The sequence below is a fragment of the Lontra canadensis genome, unplaced genomic scaffold (assembly GCF_010015895.1).
Source record: "Lontra canadensis isolate GAN:19392208 unplaced genomic scaffold, GSC_riverotter_1.0 scaffold24, whole genome shotgun sequence".
Classification (NCBI taxonomy): Eukaryota; Metazoa; Chordata; class Mammalia; order Carnivora; family Mustelidae; genus Lontra; species Lontra canadensis.
Window position 1 is genome coordinate 14,922,078 of NW_022631018.1, and position 15,151 is coordinate 14,937,228.

The window sequence follows — 15,151 nt, forward strand, 5'->3', positions numbered from 1 at the left end:
CGAGATGTTGATTAAAAGCATCAGAAGTTAAAGGATGCTCTCTAGCTCACGAAGAGGGAAGGAAACGTGAATGACAGGAAGAAAGTCTGGTCCTTAATACCCTCTGGCCTAGTTAAAATATGTGCCTTTTTGGTGTGTTTCGTTCATCACTACAAGGTAAAAAGGAAACATTACAATTCAGGTCTTTAAAAAAGTTCATTTATTGAAAGTCGTGTGTAACAGCATACAAATGAGCAGATCTAAAAACATCATCACTTCAAGCCATTTCTGGAGACCTAGCAGGAGGGCGCATCATCCGGTGTCAGAGCTGAGCCGCAGCCGCCCGCACACAGGTGCCGCCAAGCAGCGGACGGGGTGCCGGGCGAGGAGCTCGCTGCCGTCCCAGGCGCTGGCTGCTGTTCCGGAAGGTCGTGGCGCGCTGTGGCATCTCACGAACAAATCAGATGAATGTAAATATCTCTTTGTAAACCATTTATTTCACTCTGTTTCGTCCAGGTCAGCAATCAGATTGTCGCATGCTGGGTAACTGGAAAAAAATGATAATAAAAAGTAAGTTTAAATAGATCTTGTTCTTCCCTGTGATTTGTCTTCTCACTGGCTGAGGTGCCCTTTCTACGTTTATGAAGAAAAACCACTCTTTTGGCTAAAAATGCAGGGACTGTTTGTAACCCCACAGATGAAAAGTTTGCACTCCCACTTGACTATGGAACATGAGGTGAACGACTTTAAGGCTTTAACTCTGAAAATGACCCATACCCCAGACATGTGTCCATGTCTTGAGGAAGGGCGGAGAGCCACCACCTCTGTCCAGGGAAGGAGACCCCGATCCATGCCAGGACCTCTTTACTGAAAACCGCTGAGACATTACAGCTGGGGAACCTAGAACAAAAACAGGATGCAGGCCAAGTGTCCCTGAGACGCTCCTAGTGAAATCAAAACGAATGAAAACTTCCCAAGTTTTTAGCAGCAGACGTTATTATAACATATATAAGGGCATTTGTTCTTTCACATAGAAACCACCTCCCACATGCTGGAAGAGGGAATTTGGTGTATCTGGCCTCTTGGCTTTAAACAGGAATAAAGGTTTCAAAACCAGCTCATGAAAACTGGGTTGAGGGGAGTCACAGGTTAGTGGAGTTTGAGTACAGCGTTGATGGGTCTGGCCCACGGGGCTGCTCAGATGAGCTTAACTCACAGCTGGAAGTGGTGCCAGAAACCACTGCAGACAGTTCCATTCTACAAAACAGGGCAACTCCTGGGTACCTAGCCGGTACCACATGCGAAGATGAATAAGACATTGACCTCAAGGAGCAGGAGGTCCTAAGGATGGTGGGCAGTCTGGTCGGCAATCACCTTCCAGAAAGACACGTGGACCTCTCTCTGCACTCCCCAACGCAGATTTCCTGAGCTAGAATCGGCAGGGGGAGGGAGGCTTCTGTGAGAACCCAGTTCCAGCCACGATTACTTGAGGATTTCCAAGACAGGACAGTGAGTGACAGATCAGAACTCACGCAAGAAAAATATGAAAATCAGTCTGTTGCCTCTTTTGAAAGATGCAAAAAGGGAATGTTTCTATCTCAGGTGGGCCTCGGTGTGTGTGACACTGATCATGTGTCTTCAGTGCGCAAGTCTGTAAGTAGAAGGGTCATTAGAATGGCACGTGTACAGCTGTCCCGCTTGGAACACAGGTGGGGGCTGTGCACTAAGTGGGATGTGTCTCTGTGAGCACAAGGATAAGCATAAACCACGACCGGCATATTGCAAAAGAAAAAGGTAACCGAACTTTGGGTAGAAGACACACACACCCCCAACGTCCGTACAGAATAATGGTAAAGACCTGCACTAGAAAGAAAATGTTGCAGGAGTTCTTTTAAACTGAGCTCAAGAAAACGCATCTCTGACTGCAATGAGTTCACAGTGCCCATGGGCTCCAGGCCCATTTGGTAACTGATCATCACCCGACTGGTCCCCTGGCGGCCTCTGGTGGCCCCCTGGAACCTGCGACCTCCGGCGCCTGTGGGATCCCTTGGGAGCAGTGCAGGTGTGAGGTCCCAGGTGTGAGCAAACCAACAGGAGCCAGCCGCAATCTCTCCACTGGAGCAAATTCCCTGTCACTATGTCTTCGCTGGTTTGGTACTTTACTTGGTTTTGATGCAAAACCCTCCTGATTTTAGTATTAGAGCCCCAATATTACCATACACTGGTCTGGGATCCCCGGTGCCTGCACTGCCCACCGCATCCCGTAAACATCTGAGTAAATAAGTCACCTGTGCCCACATCACTGTTTGGTGTACAAATGCAGCACGCAGTATTGCCCTCCATTCGCTGGAGCTTTGGTAGAGAACATTCCTGAGTGCTCCCCCCAGCCCGCAGCATGTCCAGAGACGGAGAACCTTTAGCTGCTGCCCAATTCCCACTCATCTGCCATCACTTCTTAGGGCTATTTAGTCATGCTTATTTCCAGAAAGTTGGGTCCATCGTCCACACCAGTGATCACGGTCTGGTTGGGGGGTGGGTGGGGAAGAGTGAGGATGCATGTGCCAGCGGGACATTAGCTGGTTTGAACTGGGGCTGGAGCCCTTGGCCACCACCTCCCCATCCTCTGCCTTCCAACCTGTCACCGCGGCCCCTTGCTGCGGCCTGCCTGGGTGGTGTGGCCACATCTGCCGTGGTCTGTGGCTGCCCTCCAGAAGAGGGGCGGGCCAGCACGGCACTCCGGCAGCTGCTCCTCTGAAATGCTGTCCACAGATGACAGAAATGCCCCCCATCTACACACCCACTGCTGCGACCCCATCTTCTTTGTTCTCGTTGTAAGACCTAATAGAGCCTTCTCTCCACAAACCCTAACTTTTGTGTTTATTTCTGAAGTCTGACTTGAAATTCAGAGCTTAAAAAATGAGTCTTTGGGTGACCTGACTTGTTCCCCAGGCAACCATGCTGTGGGGTCCAGCGGAGCCTTTTCTGCGGCTTTGTTTCCAGACTCCCCGGGCCCCCTGCCTCACACACCCCACCCTAGGGAATGCCCGCCCCGCCTCGCCCCTGCTCACAGACTGCGCTCGCTCAGCCTCACCCTGACCCGAGTTTCCATGCGCAAACCACCCAGCCTCCCGCTAGTCTCCCCACATGCAACACCCCCACCCGCCTCACTCATTTGCACATTTTCTGTTTCTGTTGGCCAGGTCAAAAAATGGCCCCGTTCCTTGTGCCTCTAGCAAGAAAGCATCTATTTTTAACCAGAAGCACCTCACCCCCGTACCTCGAGGTGGGGCGTTCTCAAGCTTGCCCCCAGTGAACAGAGCTCCAGGGAAGCCACCAGTAGCTACCGCTTGGGGGTTCAGAGCCGGCTGCAGGCCCCACCCCGGGAGAGAAGCAGATGGACGCCCACCTGTACTTGAGGCCCGTGGCGCAGGGACTGGACACCACCTTCTCGAGAAGTCCAGGTCCCTGCCAGTCACTTCCCAGTCCTCTCCACTTCATTTCTGGGCCTTCTTTGTCCTGCTAGTATAGGAAGGTCTATGAATGACTTACCCAGAGGCCCCTTTGTGCCTCCAACCAGGTCGGCTTCATGGTCACCCCTGCTGGCGTCGGGGTCATGCAGGGGCCCCCTCTTAAGGGGAAGCAGGTTCTCTTTTTAAGGGCTTTTGTGTTTTGGTTTTGACCAGGACCTGAGTGGTAGGAAAGCTAAACCACTTCCCGGGAGTGGTACAGAGCTGAGATCCGAGCCCTGGCAGTGTGACCTTCAAGCCCCAGCTCTGCTCAGCGAGAGCCCAGAAGCCATGGAGTGTGACTTTTGCGGCACCGAGCAAGAGTCAGACGTGGAAGGCCGGCCGGCACACACAGGCCACGTGGACTCCGGGCGGTCACCAGGCCCTCCCTAGTCCTCCGCAGAACTTTGTGGATCACGGCCTAAGGGGGCAGATCGGGGTGGGAGGGAACCACAACATTTCAGAAGACACAGGGCACACGGCGGGCTGCCTCCAGGTCAGCAGTCTTGCCTTGTGCCCAGCAAAGTGGCCCACACGCTTGCTGACCTTCTCGGGCATCCAGCTGTTGGCAGGTGCAAAGCAAGCCCAGAGTTCACGGCGAGGTCACCGGCACACCCGTCTGTCCCTTCTGCCCTCGGGCTGCCCAGCTGGGCCTCTGACCACCACGGGTCTGTGCAGGCAGAGGTCAAAGCCCTGGGTTCCCTAGAACCCGGGGACCACAGGCCTGACTCCCTGCTTCTGGGCTCCCAAAGTGGGAGGAGTCCAAAGGAGTCAGAGAAAGGGAAAGGCAGAGGCCAGACAGCCTTCCTTGCAGAACGAACGCAGGGCCCGGGCTTCCTTGGCTTCCTGGAGAACAGCAGCTGGAGCTGGACTTGGGACCAGCAGCCCCGGGGAAGGCGGGGAGCCCTGGGAGCATACGGCCGGGGTCGGAGTGCAGGGGCGCCCCGCTCCTCCCGGCGGCTCTGCCGGCACCAGGGCCCCACACCTCGTGCGGTTCCGTGATGCCGTCTTCCGGCTCTGGAATCCCGCGAGTCCCGCGAACTTCCCCTGCACGCGGGCAGGTGTCTGTGTTTTAGAGGGACCATGTTTCCATGGTAAATAGATTTTTAAGAATTCCCAAAGGACAGACAGTGTCACCAACAGCAGAGAGAGGAGCCTCTGGCTGCCTCATGTTTGAAAGCGTTAAGAATAAAGACAACACTGACATTTGGGGTTGTAATGTGACGGAATCACAGTCTTTTAAAGGCAAGAACCACTTCTCCACACTCCATGCAATATTCAGTGTTTTGTTCACTTGTCTAATTGGATTAAAATATTTAGCTCCCTTTAAAATCTTGATTGTGAATTTATATTGCAAAATGTAATGTCTGACTCAGGAAGCAGTAACTGGGGCAAGTGTGTCTGAGGCAACAGAAAATTTGATTTATTTTTCTTCCATGAGTCTCATTCTGAAATTATTCACTCTTGGACAAAGTGAACTGTTAAACGGAAGAGCGAGTTTGGCTTCGATGAAGCCGTATGTGCTTTTCAGTATTAATTACACATGGGGTCTTCCGTGAAACCACCACCACCACCACAACCACAACAACCCACAAAAGTTAAACTGTGCTATTTGAGTTGCTCGGGGAAGTTTCTCTTGAGGGTCGCAAGACCCTTATGTTGGAAACACAGCACCAGGGGTCTCGTGTCACTCTTTAGAAACACTCAGGCAGCAGGGAGTTAATGACATTTTAGCTGCATATGTTCAAGTGTATTTAAAAAAATATGCAAGTCACTTTGGTTGACAGTGTCTTGTACACAGTTTTGAAAGAATCAGGGCAAACTTTAACAGAGTCAGTTTTTATTTGAAAAATATTTTCTGGGAATGTATCAGTGTTTATTTTTGAGACTGACAATTCGGGTGAAAATCAGGATAAAAACAAAAAAACAACAATTTGGTTGAAATCAAATTGTTTGTTTTCATCTATTTAGAATTCTTTCCAAAAAATCTTGGTTCAGGAGGAGGCTTTCTAATTTATTTTATTCAGTGTATTTGCTGTTCTATTCAAGCGCCATCTGTCCTGCAGGTAGCTGACTTTGGGGAAGCGCCCACGTGAGGCGGGCGAGGCCCCCAGGGCTCCGGAAGGACCCCCGCAAAGCCGCGTGCACCTCCAGGTCCCGTTCAGGGTGAGCAGCGGGCACACCCTCCTCAGCGGGACCCCCGCCCGGTGACCCTCCCTTGAGCGGCCACTGCGAAGGTGCCCTGCCCCTGGCTTCAGGTCACAAGTGGGCCCTGCCTCCCCGCCTCCCCTGCGCCGGGTCCTTTGCTCGGTTCAACTCTCTTGCCGGCTCCTTCGGTGTAATGAGATCGTGTCCATGATTTTGAATATAATCACATGTGGCTGCTGGATCCAAGCACAAGTTTGAATCACATTAGAAAGTCAGTTCACTGCCAAGAATGCTCAAAAGTCACAGGGCCTCCTGATTAACCCCTGATAAGTCAGTCTTATCCTGACTGTAGAGACGCTTCATCTGCAGACTGAGCACTGAGGACGGAGCCACAGGGCCCACGGGGAAGGCAGCTATCAGAAAACGAGATCTGAACCCTGAGTCATTGCCCAGCGTTATACCCCAAACTCTCTGGGGTATAAAACCATCCTCTGAAGGGATACCTTCTGTTCTTTCCCATCTCTCAGCCGCCACTCTCCCCGAGAAGAGACTGATTTCCTTAGAAGCTGGCATCACCCTCCTTAGCCAGAGGTTAGAGCTCCAGGCACCAGGTCCCAGAACGCTGACCCTGCTCCCAGCCACTAGGCCCCACCACCACTCCCCTGAGACCCAGACAGAGTCTCTGTCCCCCCCCCCCCCGGCAAAAAAAGAGGCAACAGGGCCTGTGCCCAGAGAGGGGCTGTGGGGCCATGTCTGCAGGCAGGCTGGGTGGGGGGCTTTGGGGCTCCATTTCTCCACAATGACCAGCATCACCATTTTAGGACATTTTAAAAGCCATTTTCTAGAAGTCCCCTGCCCGCAGCGTGAGGCAGGAGAGTAACAAAGGCACTGCATTTAGTCACACGAAGAACAAGGTGGACCAGAAGCCCTGAACCAGGCCCACTTGGCCGGCCCAAGTCCTGCACACCAGCAGTATTGGAGGGGAAGGCAGGAATTCTCACAGTTAAAAACATCATGCGGCCTAGTTAGGCCCACGACCAGCTCGCTCGGCCAGACTGCTGTGCGGGTTTTAGAATGTAAGCAGAAACGACTCAGAATAAAAAAACCTTCTGAACAGACGTCACTGTTTTCCTATCATGGGCCGCAGGCCAACCCCAGGCCAGTCATCAGCTCCAGGACCCAGGGCTCAGGACCCAGGAGCAAACCAGAGTCCTGGGACTCAGCATCAGGTGGACAAAGAGTTTGAGAGTTTGACCTACCCCATTAAGTCCTTAGGCTTACTCCAACCACACTGAGAACACAGAAGCCTTTAGCTAAACATTTCATCCCTAAATGAAAAGATGAACCAGTGTCTCTCCAGGAAAACAGGGAGTCGGGTCAGTCCCTTGGGAGCTCGCAGCAGGAAGATGTCCTCCTATATCCCTGCTGGGGGCACACAGCGGCCTCATTTACTTAAAGGGCTGGAAGCTAAACTCACAATTCCAGTTTATTCCATGGCCGAAGTAGGTCTAATGCCACACTTGGGTAGAAAGAGCAGGCCTTTGGTTTAGATATTCGGCAGAGAGCTTGCAAAACTGGATCCTTGCCTCTTCTTTGAACACTAGTATTTGCTACTGAAAGCCAACAGTCCCTCTATGAAATGTCTTTTGTCGTGTTCATATTAAAATAACTCCAAATATACTATTTGAATCTGAAAGATCTCTTTAGAGATGAGCCAGATGGGCTGGGATCAGATAACTCAGGATGGTCGAATCATCTCTGTGGCTTCAGGCAAGAGAAGAAAGACCTGCTCCCTTTTTTTGAGGATTTTTTGAGGTTTGGGTTTTGTTTGTGTTTTAAATGCATTTTATGAAAATTCTGCAATCCATTTGGCAATTATCAGGTTTTTAAAGCCCTGGAAGAGGTTTCTAAGCATTGATGGTCCATGTTCAGATTTGAGTGGCTGTGAGGTAGGCAGATGGGGAGTTAAAAGGGAAATCCTACATGATAATGATCTGGTCCAGAATCAATAGGAAACTGCCATGTGCTCAGAGCTTGGACAGAAGACTCCCCACAAGTCTTATTCTGAAGTGGTTCTTGGCTCCTAGAGCCAAAGGATTCACTCATGCTAAGAGCCCCTGTCCTTCCACCACATGTGACAGGAGCCTGGTCCCCCACCTGGAGAGCCGGTGGCCCCAACCTTTGGCTAGCTCCATGCACGGCCTCCTGCAGGACCTGCCCAGACAGGTTGTGGCCGGGGTCGAGCCTGAGCCTTTCAGGGCCTCCAAAGCTCCGCGTCCCTCAGAATTACCCAACCAGCTTGTTAAAATGCCGATTCCTGGCGTGTGTGGCTGGAGGCTGTGAATCGGTGTCCCTCGCAGTTACCCATTTGCAAGCCCCCCAGACGCCTGTGATGAGCGGTGTGAGAGGGTCAGCGGCGCCAGGGCCACGGGGTACAGGCGGGTCCGCAACCCCAGGCCGCAGTTCAGCGCCTGGCACTGGGGTTTTCTCTTACTCTCCGCGGAGATATGAGTAGTACCGGCAACGGTTTCAGTACGCGGAGTGGGAAAACTTCCTCAGAGGAGGGCGGCTCCCCAATACCCATTCAGCACAGTTTGAAAGAAGAGAGAGAGACAGCTTCTCACTCTTCTCACGGCCAGAGGCACTCTTCCCATTCATCATTCCAAGCACTCCCCGTGTGGGCGCCTGGGGCTCTCCTAATACAGCATCCTAGGACAAGACAGAGACGGGGGCCAGTCCCTGGACCACCTCATTATCCTAACATGCTGCTTGATGGGGCAAAAAGTACAGCTTCTCCGGCAGGAAGAGAAGCCATTTAGGGGAAAAGGCCTCACACCGTACTGCTGACTCACCGGGATACTCTCCTCCCTCCATGATCCCTTTCGGTGGCCCCAGATCTGCCCCCAACAGGGAAAGCCCGGACTGTGGCGTCAGCCTTAGGTGCCATTTGTAGTGTCCCGACTGCTAGCTCTGCAGGCTGTTGCAGCCTCGGTTTCCCTAGCTGCGAAGCGGAGACAAGCATCGACCCTGCAGGCTCGTTCAAGGGCAACGTGAGTTCGCGCACGCTGTACAGGCAGCGCTGCCGCGCGCAGTCACCAGCCGCTGCCGTCGGACAAGACTCCTGCAGCCACTCACCGTGGCTCCTCCAACTGGCAGCCCCTCTTTCCTCGGCCACTTTCAACTGTACACACGCCCCGGGCCCTTCCGAGTCTGCTTCCTGCACAAAGCCTGCTCGCCGCTCTAGCCCTCTGCATCCTTCCGCGGGCCACAGCTCCACACTCGGTGCGGCCTGCTGAGTCGAGGGTGGTTCTTGTGCGTGAACTCCAGCTCCCTAAAGAGGCAGGCCCGAGGGCTACACATCCGTGTCCCCCACCATGCCCAGCATGGTCTTCAGGATCCCCTACGGGCTGCCCAACGGGAGCACTGGGGTTTGCACCTGTCATGGCACAGCTCTGAAACAAGGGTCAAGAAAAAGCGCCACGTGCAGACACCGCTATGTCCTCTGGCGGGTGAGCCAGCCCAGAGGACCCCCTCTGCCCCCACACACGTACCCCTGCGCGGGGTCTGACCGGTACCTGGGATCTCAGACGTCCCACCTCTTCGGCCAGGCTCTGTCTCTCCAGAAGAAGCTCGTTCTGCTTTTTGAGAAGCCGCACCAGCTGCTGGGCTGTGGCCTGGCTGTGCTCGTCCAGCTGCTTTAGCCTGCGGAGAAATCCACCGCAGAGTTAGGGATGGGTCCTGAGGCGGGCGGGCATCAAGCTGCAGAGTGGGGGGGCGGGGCAGCTTCAGCCCTTCAGTGCGTCCCACTGCTGTGTCCGAGAGGCCCTGGTTGGTGAACCAGGAGCTGCAAATCCAGGTGACCCCGAGGGGCGAGGCCAGCAGCAGGCCCTTGGAACGCAGCACTGATTAAGATGAATGGAATCACATCAAATGTGGAAGGAAATCAGGAGCCTTCTCCCGGAGTTGTCAATGAGTAAACACACAGACAGGTTGGATAAGGAGAAGAAAAACCAAAACCTTAAACCCACAGAGGTCGAGGATGAGGGGTCTAAACGCTTCCATTGTTCCGTGGGAAACGTCTCTGGCAGGCTGCAGCAGACAGCCCGCCCTGGCTGGGGAAGTGGGCGAGGGACAGCAGAAACACTGAACTAAGGGCTTTCCATTATTAATCACTCAGTCAATCATGAGCTCCGGCATCGCTGACCAGATGTCTTTAAAGATCCTAAATTTGTCATTCTGCTGATGGGCCCTCCTCTCCAGACTTGCTAATTCACTCAAACTATTATCCTCATTTGTCCACAGACGGCTTCCTACAGCACACTCACCCCTGGAAATGTAGGCTTTGGATTAAATTTAGAGTTGCACAACTACCCAGCCCTGTTCGGGAAAGAGCCTGGCTGTGTCCTGCACCCTTCCTCCCAGACCAAAAGCACTGATGGTGAGATTAACTTGTATTTTTACAGGGAAAGAATTTTAAAAGCTCAAGGTGCAATTCAAACTCCAGGCTACACGTCCAACACTCACCGAGTCAAAGGCCACGACATCATGTGCAGATACTGGCGTCAGGCTGCCCCAGGTTAAGCCTCCCTGCGTCCCGCCAAGCCTCTGGCGCATTCCCAGCACAAGGAAGCACTGACGAGGGCAGAGACTAGGGCCTTGGGGTGGGCGGACTCCTTTCCCAACCCAGGAGGGAGGCGGCACCTGCCGGAGGGTAAAACTGCATCCTGAGGGAACCTGACGACATTCTATATTGCTCACGCTCTCCCAGACTCTGGTGCCACCTGCAAGCCTGCCCCTTTCCCAGACGGCACCGACTGCGGGACCTGTCTGCCCGTCTCCACCTTGGAAGGATTTTTGTGGGTCTCTTTGTTTAGGCTGTCCCCGAAGGCACACTCGGGTCCCCACCCGGGTCTCCTCCTCCTCCCCACGCACTGCGAGCCCCCTCTTTTCAAGCACTCCGGGCCTTTCGCTACTTCCCACCGCGGCAAGCACCAGGAGCCGGAAACCAAGAACAGGTGGTGGGCGCTGGGGCAGCAGGGCGCATGCTCACAAAGCCCGCCTCGCCCACCGCCCCCGTGAGGCCGCCGTCTGGCCCCGCCCACAGACCCAAGCCCCGCCCCCTGGCCTCAAGCGTCCTCCCGGTCCTGGAGAAACCCTAAGGAAGGAGCCAGGGAGGGACTTAGTTCTTCTCTCTTGTGTGTGTGGCTGTTCAGGGTCAGGCTCAGGTGCTCCGGCCCTGACTGGCCTCCCAGCGTCCCAGATCAGGCTGGGGCAGACCCGAACACAACGATCTTCCAGCCAGGTGTGAGCGCTTTGCCGCTTCCACGCGGTATACACGATGGTCGTGCCCCCTTGCCCCTGTGACCCTGCCTCCGATCCTGGTGAAGCCAGGGCACTGCAGCTTTGGGAAGCCCCCTCTGTCCCCACGGCCACCCATCACACTGTCACACGGGGACAATTCTTCCTGAGAGCAGCCCCCAAACCACCCCACGGGCGTCAGACCAAACGGGAGCTTCCCTGCACCGTCTCCTGCGCAGAGAGCAGCTGGGAGGGGCGAGGACACCCCAGGGTGGCAGAGAAGCCGGCTGTCGGCTTGCGGCAGGGCAGGGGCACTCTCCCCGGACTGACCACCGACAGATGCCGGCAGCCACCGCCCATCTGAGCAGCTACTCCGCTGTCCTGCACTGAGGTGGGTCCCCTAGAGGAGAGAAGAGCCTTTTTCCTTGAGAAGCAGACAACCTACCGCTTGGGTATTTCAATCAGACAGGGGGAAAGCACCGTCATTAGCAGCTGAGCTGTCTAAACCCTCGAGTGGCTTTCTCCCTCCCATCAAGCCCTGGGTGTGGAGACAGCCACCGGCTAAGCTCTGGCCGGGCGGTAGGCCACTGGCTTCAGGCTTGCTGGAAACAAATGTAACAGAAACATGGGATAAATAGATGACACCATTAAGGCTTAAAGACAACAAGGCGCCAGGAGTGGCCTTTCCCCATGTGGTCCCTTGCCCTGTGCTTTGATCAAATGGGCTAACAGTCCTGTGGACTGATGGCTTCAGTGTGTGTTTCTGGGCCCCTGGAAAGAGGTGGCTGCCTGATCCAGAGCTAAGGGCTGAGCCAAACGCTGCTCTCACAGCACAGCATGCTGGCCACAGGCTGGCCACGCTGGCTTACGGCCAGAAATGGGGCCAGTCCCTGCCTAGACCCTTCTGCCTCGGAGGCCCCAGGACCTAGACCAGGCTCTGCTGGCGCCATTTTGCAAACCGTAAGCTTCAGCTCCCTGCGGCGATCACCTGAGAGTACCCAGGCCCCACCTGGAGCCGCTGAATTAAGTCCCCGGGTCTCACAGAAGGACCTCGGGAGACCCCTCCTCCACGAGGCTGAAACTCCTCCTGCCCCCGGCTCACGGTGGGAGCCGATGTGAACGCTCCAGGCGGTCAGTCTCGGGGGGCTTTGCACCCTTAAAAAGACATGCCCCTTCTTGTTCGAGGTCAGCTTCCATTAGGTCACTCCACGTGCAGCAATGAAGTCAATCACAAGGTCAGAAAAGGTAAAAATCACCACCAAACCAAACCCACATTGGTTAAAAGACAGAAACAAACCCAGATTTTAGATAAAAGGGACTCAGTTAAGGAAATAAATTTCAATAGCAGCTCTCCTGAGGTGTTTTATGGATAGTGGGAAGTTTGGTTTTTTTTTGTTTTTTTTTTTTGTTTTTTTAATTAACAAGTTATTTCTTGGAACAGCCTGCCCCAAACACTGCACAACCCTGCCTGTACTCTGTCCTTGTCTCCCTGCACAGATTAGCGAATTAAAAGGTAGGTGCTAGACCCCATCTTACAGTCGAGAGACCGAAGCTGAGAGGTCTGGGAAGCTTGCACAAAGCCATAGAGGAAGCACGGGAGCTCGGGGTCCTCTTAACTATTGTTAAGGAATGGTTCATTCCCTGAGTTAATTCAACAAACCAAGCAGTTAACCCTTCCTTGGGAAACACCTCTTGTGGGTAAAATACTATAGGGTAGATACAGGGTCCAGGAGGCCCCAGCCTCTGCTCTCGCCCGTCCCACGAGGCAGGAACTAGTCTGACCCCACTTTAAGGACAAGGATCCCCATGCACAAGGAGGAAGAGTGGCTGGTTCTGGCCCCTCAAGCCAGCAAGTCAGGATGCGAAAGGGGAATGGGTATTGTCCTGGGCAGGGGCTCCCCAAAGGAGAAGGGGCACTGCAAAGGCCATGCTGTCTGCAAACCGAGAGCACACGGTGTGGCAGGACCAGAATCCCCAGGCTGTTCACACGGTCAGTGATGCTGGTCCCAGTCCAGCCCTGCAGCCAGACCAACAGCTGTGGACCTTGTCCAGGCAATGGTGGTCCCTGCACCAGGAAAGAGAGGATGGGCGGAGGGACAGGCCTGGGATAGAAGTTCTGGGGCCAGAGGGAGGTACCCACGAGCTGTGCACCTACCGAGCAGGTATGCGGCCTGGGGCCTGGGGCCTGGGGCAGGTCTGGCTGGATGTCCAGCCGCGGGCTACACCTGCTGAGAGGAGTGGCCATGAACGTGGGGCAAGATTCACCCAGGAGAGCCGGGCAGAGGTTTTCAAGTTTGTTAAAAATACAGGTGTCCTTGGGGCATCTGGGTGGCTCAGTCGGTTGAGCGTCCGACTCTTGGTTTCCATTTGTGTCATGATGTCGGGGTCCTGGGATCGAGCCCCAAGTCTGGTTCCAAGCTCAGCGGGGAGTCTGCCTGTCCCTCTCCATCTGCTTTTCCCCCTGCTTGGGTGCAGTGTGCTCTTTCTCAAATAAATTAATATTTAAAAATCTTTATATAGGCATCCAAGCCACGACACATGTCTGCTGCGATGAGAGGGAAGAGAGCCAGGACAGGCCCTCGGGGATTGGCCACATTTACTGGGTAGCAGGGGACAGGGAGCCACCGAGCCACGGAGACAGACGACCGCGAGGAGGCAAGCCTGGAGAGAGAACCTGGAGCTTAAGAGGAGAGGCTTTCCAGGAGGAAGGGGGGGCTCTGTGTGATGCGCCACTAGGTGCTGGAACAGGCCGTGGGGGTGCTGGCCACGGCTGCTCGCCCTGTCCAGAGGGAGGTGTGGCGGAAGAGGGGACACCATTCTGGAGAGGGGGAGAGGGGCTTGGCAGAGGGCAAAGGAGCAAGAGGGGTGCAGAGGGAGGAAGGGGCTGGAGCCGGTGGGCAGGAAAGAGGGGGATTCCACGAGGCGAAGGGTGCCAGGCTTCCCCAGGCAGGAAGGCACCTGCAGCAGAGCCCGGGGCCCTCCTCACCAGCGGGGTAAGGAGAAGCCCCTGACCCACAGCCATCCCGTTCTGCCCCGGTTGGAGGGCACAGGTGTTTGTCGAGAAAAGAAGCAAGGTGACGCGCTGTGCCCGCGAGCTGCTGTGAAGGGTGAGCGCACCTGCCGGGGCGGGGGCGCGGGCACGAGGGCGGAGCCGAGGCAGAGCCTTCTCGCGTGGACACGGGCGCCCCGCCTGACCCTTCGGACAATCTCACCCCGTCCCGGCCCTGCAAGGACTCCTGCTCTCCAGCCACCCAGATGCCCCTCTGCTCCCCTGCGGCCGTTCGGCGGGGGGTCTCGGAGCAGGTCCCCTCCTATTTCGAGGCTCAGCGCTCGGCTTAAGTGTCATCCTGAGAGTTTGCAATTTCTTGTTCTGTTCGGGTTCCCGTTTGGAGCCATTTCTTCCCCGTGGCACGGAGGAATTCGAGGAGGGAGTGGGGCCGCCCTCCCAGGCCTGCCTCGGAGTCTGCAGGGACAGCCGCGGCTCCTGCGGGAAGGAGCCCTCGGCAGCCCGCAAACCACGCACGGGCTCCGCAGGGCAGGACGGAGTCTTCCGTCCCTCCCGGATGCCCCCGGGATGTACTTGGCATCTGCCCTGGCGGTCACGGCACCCAGCGGAGCAGCGGCCCGGGGAAGGCGGCCAACCCTCCCCAGGAGGCAGCCGGGGTGCCCCTGGCCTTCAGGGCACTGAGGGCTCAGCAAGTCTGTGACCAAGAGCCCCTCTGGGCCACTCTCTACCCGGGGCTGGGCTCGCCACCCTGACTGCAGGGGCAGGGGCAGGGCCCATTGCCTTAAGGATCTGCGGGTGTGCAACTGCCATCACAGGGCAGAAGTGGGGGACTGGGGGGCGCAGAGAAGGGCAGAGCAATCAGAATGGGCTGGGCTGGGGGGCGCGGCGCCCAGGGGGGTTGGGGGGGGGGGGGTGGGCCCGCGGTTACCATGGGAACTCGGGACCAAGCTCTACCCATCCCACAGCGATCTCCCCGCCACACCCCACCAGGCAGGAGCCCAACCAACGTTCTTTTTTTTTTTTTTTTTCTTTTTTTTTTTTTAAATATGCAAGACTTCAGGATAAGAGGGAGCAAGCGCGCAATAGAGAACAACTTTCTAGAGCTGAGCGGGCTGGGTAAGATTTCTCATGCAAAACAGAAGCGGTGCGAGCTGCCAGCTCGGGTCCTGTGCTTCAGACACTCATTTGCTATGAATACTGTGAAAGCAAGTGA

The 15,151-nt window shown here is 55.3% G+C and overlaps 1 protein-coding gene across 4 annotated transcripts in view; it reads right to left on the reverse strand.

The window, feature by feature from the left end:
* Positions 1–343: 343 nt before the first annotated feature.
* Positions 344–15,151, reverse strand: part of SDCCAG8 (SHH signaling and ciliogenesis regulator SDCCAG8) — a 229,618-nt gene continuing 214,810 nt past the window's right edge. For 2 of the 4 annotated variants that reach the window (XM_032862916.1, XM_032862914.1), the window contains one exon: positions 344–526. Coding sequence is in view for 3 of the 4 variants with exons in the window: in XM_032862914.1 (XP_032718805.1) it covers positions 478–526 (49 nt within the window). In the remaining variant the exon portion in view is untranslated. Of the gene's footprint in view, positions 527–9,184; positions 9,336–15,151 lie in introns of all 4 variants that reach the window. The other 2 variants (XM_032862913.1, XM_032862912.1) reach the window with 2 other exon arrangements.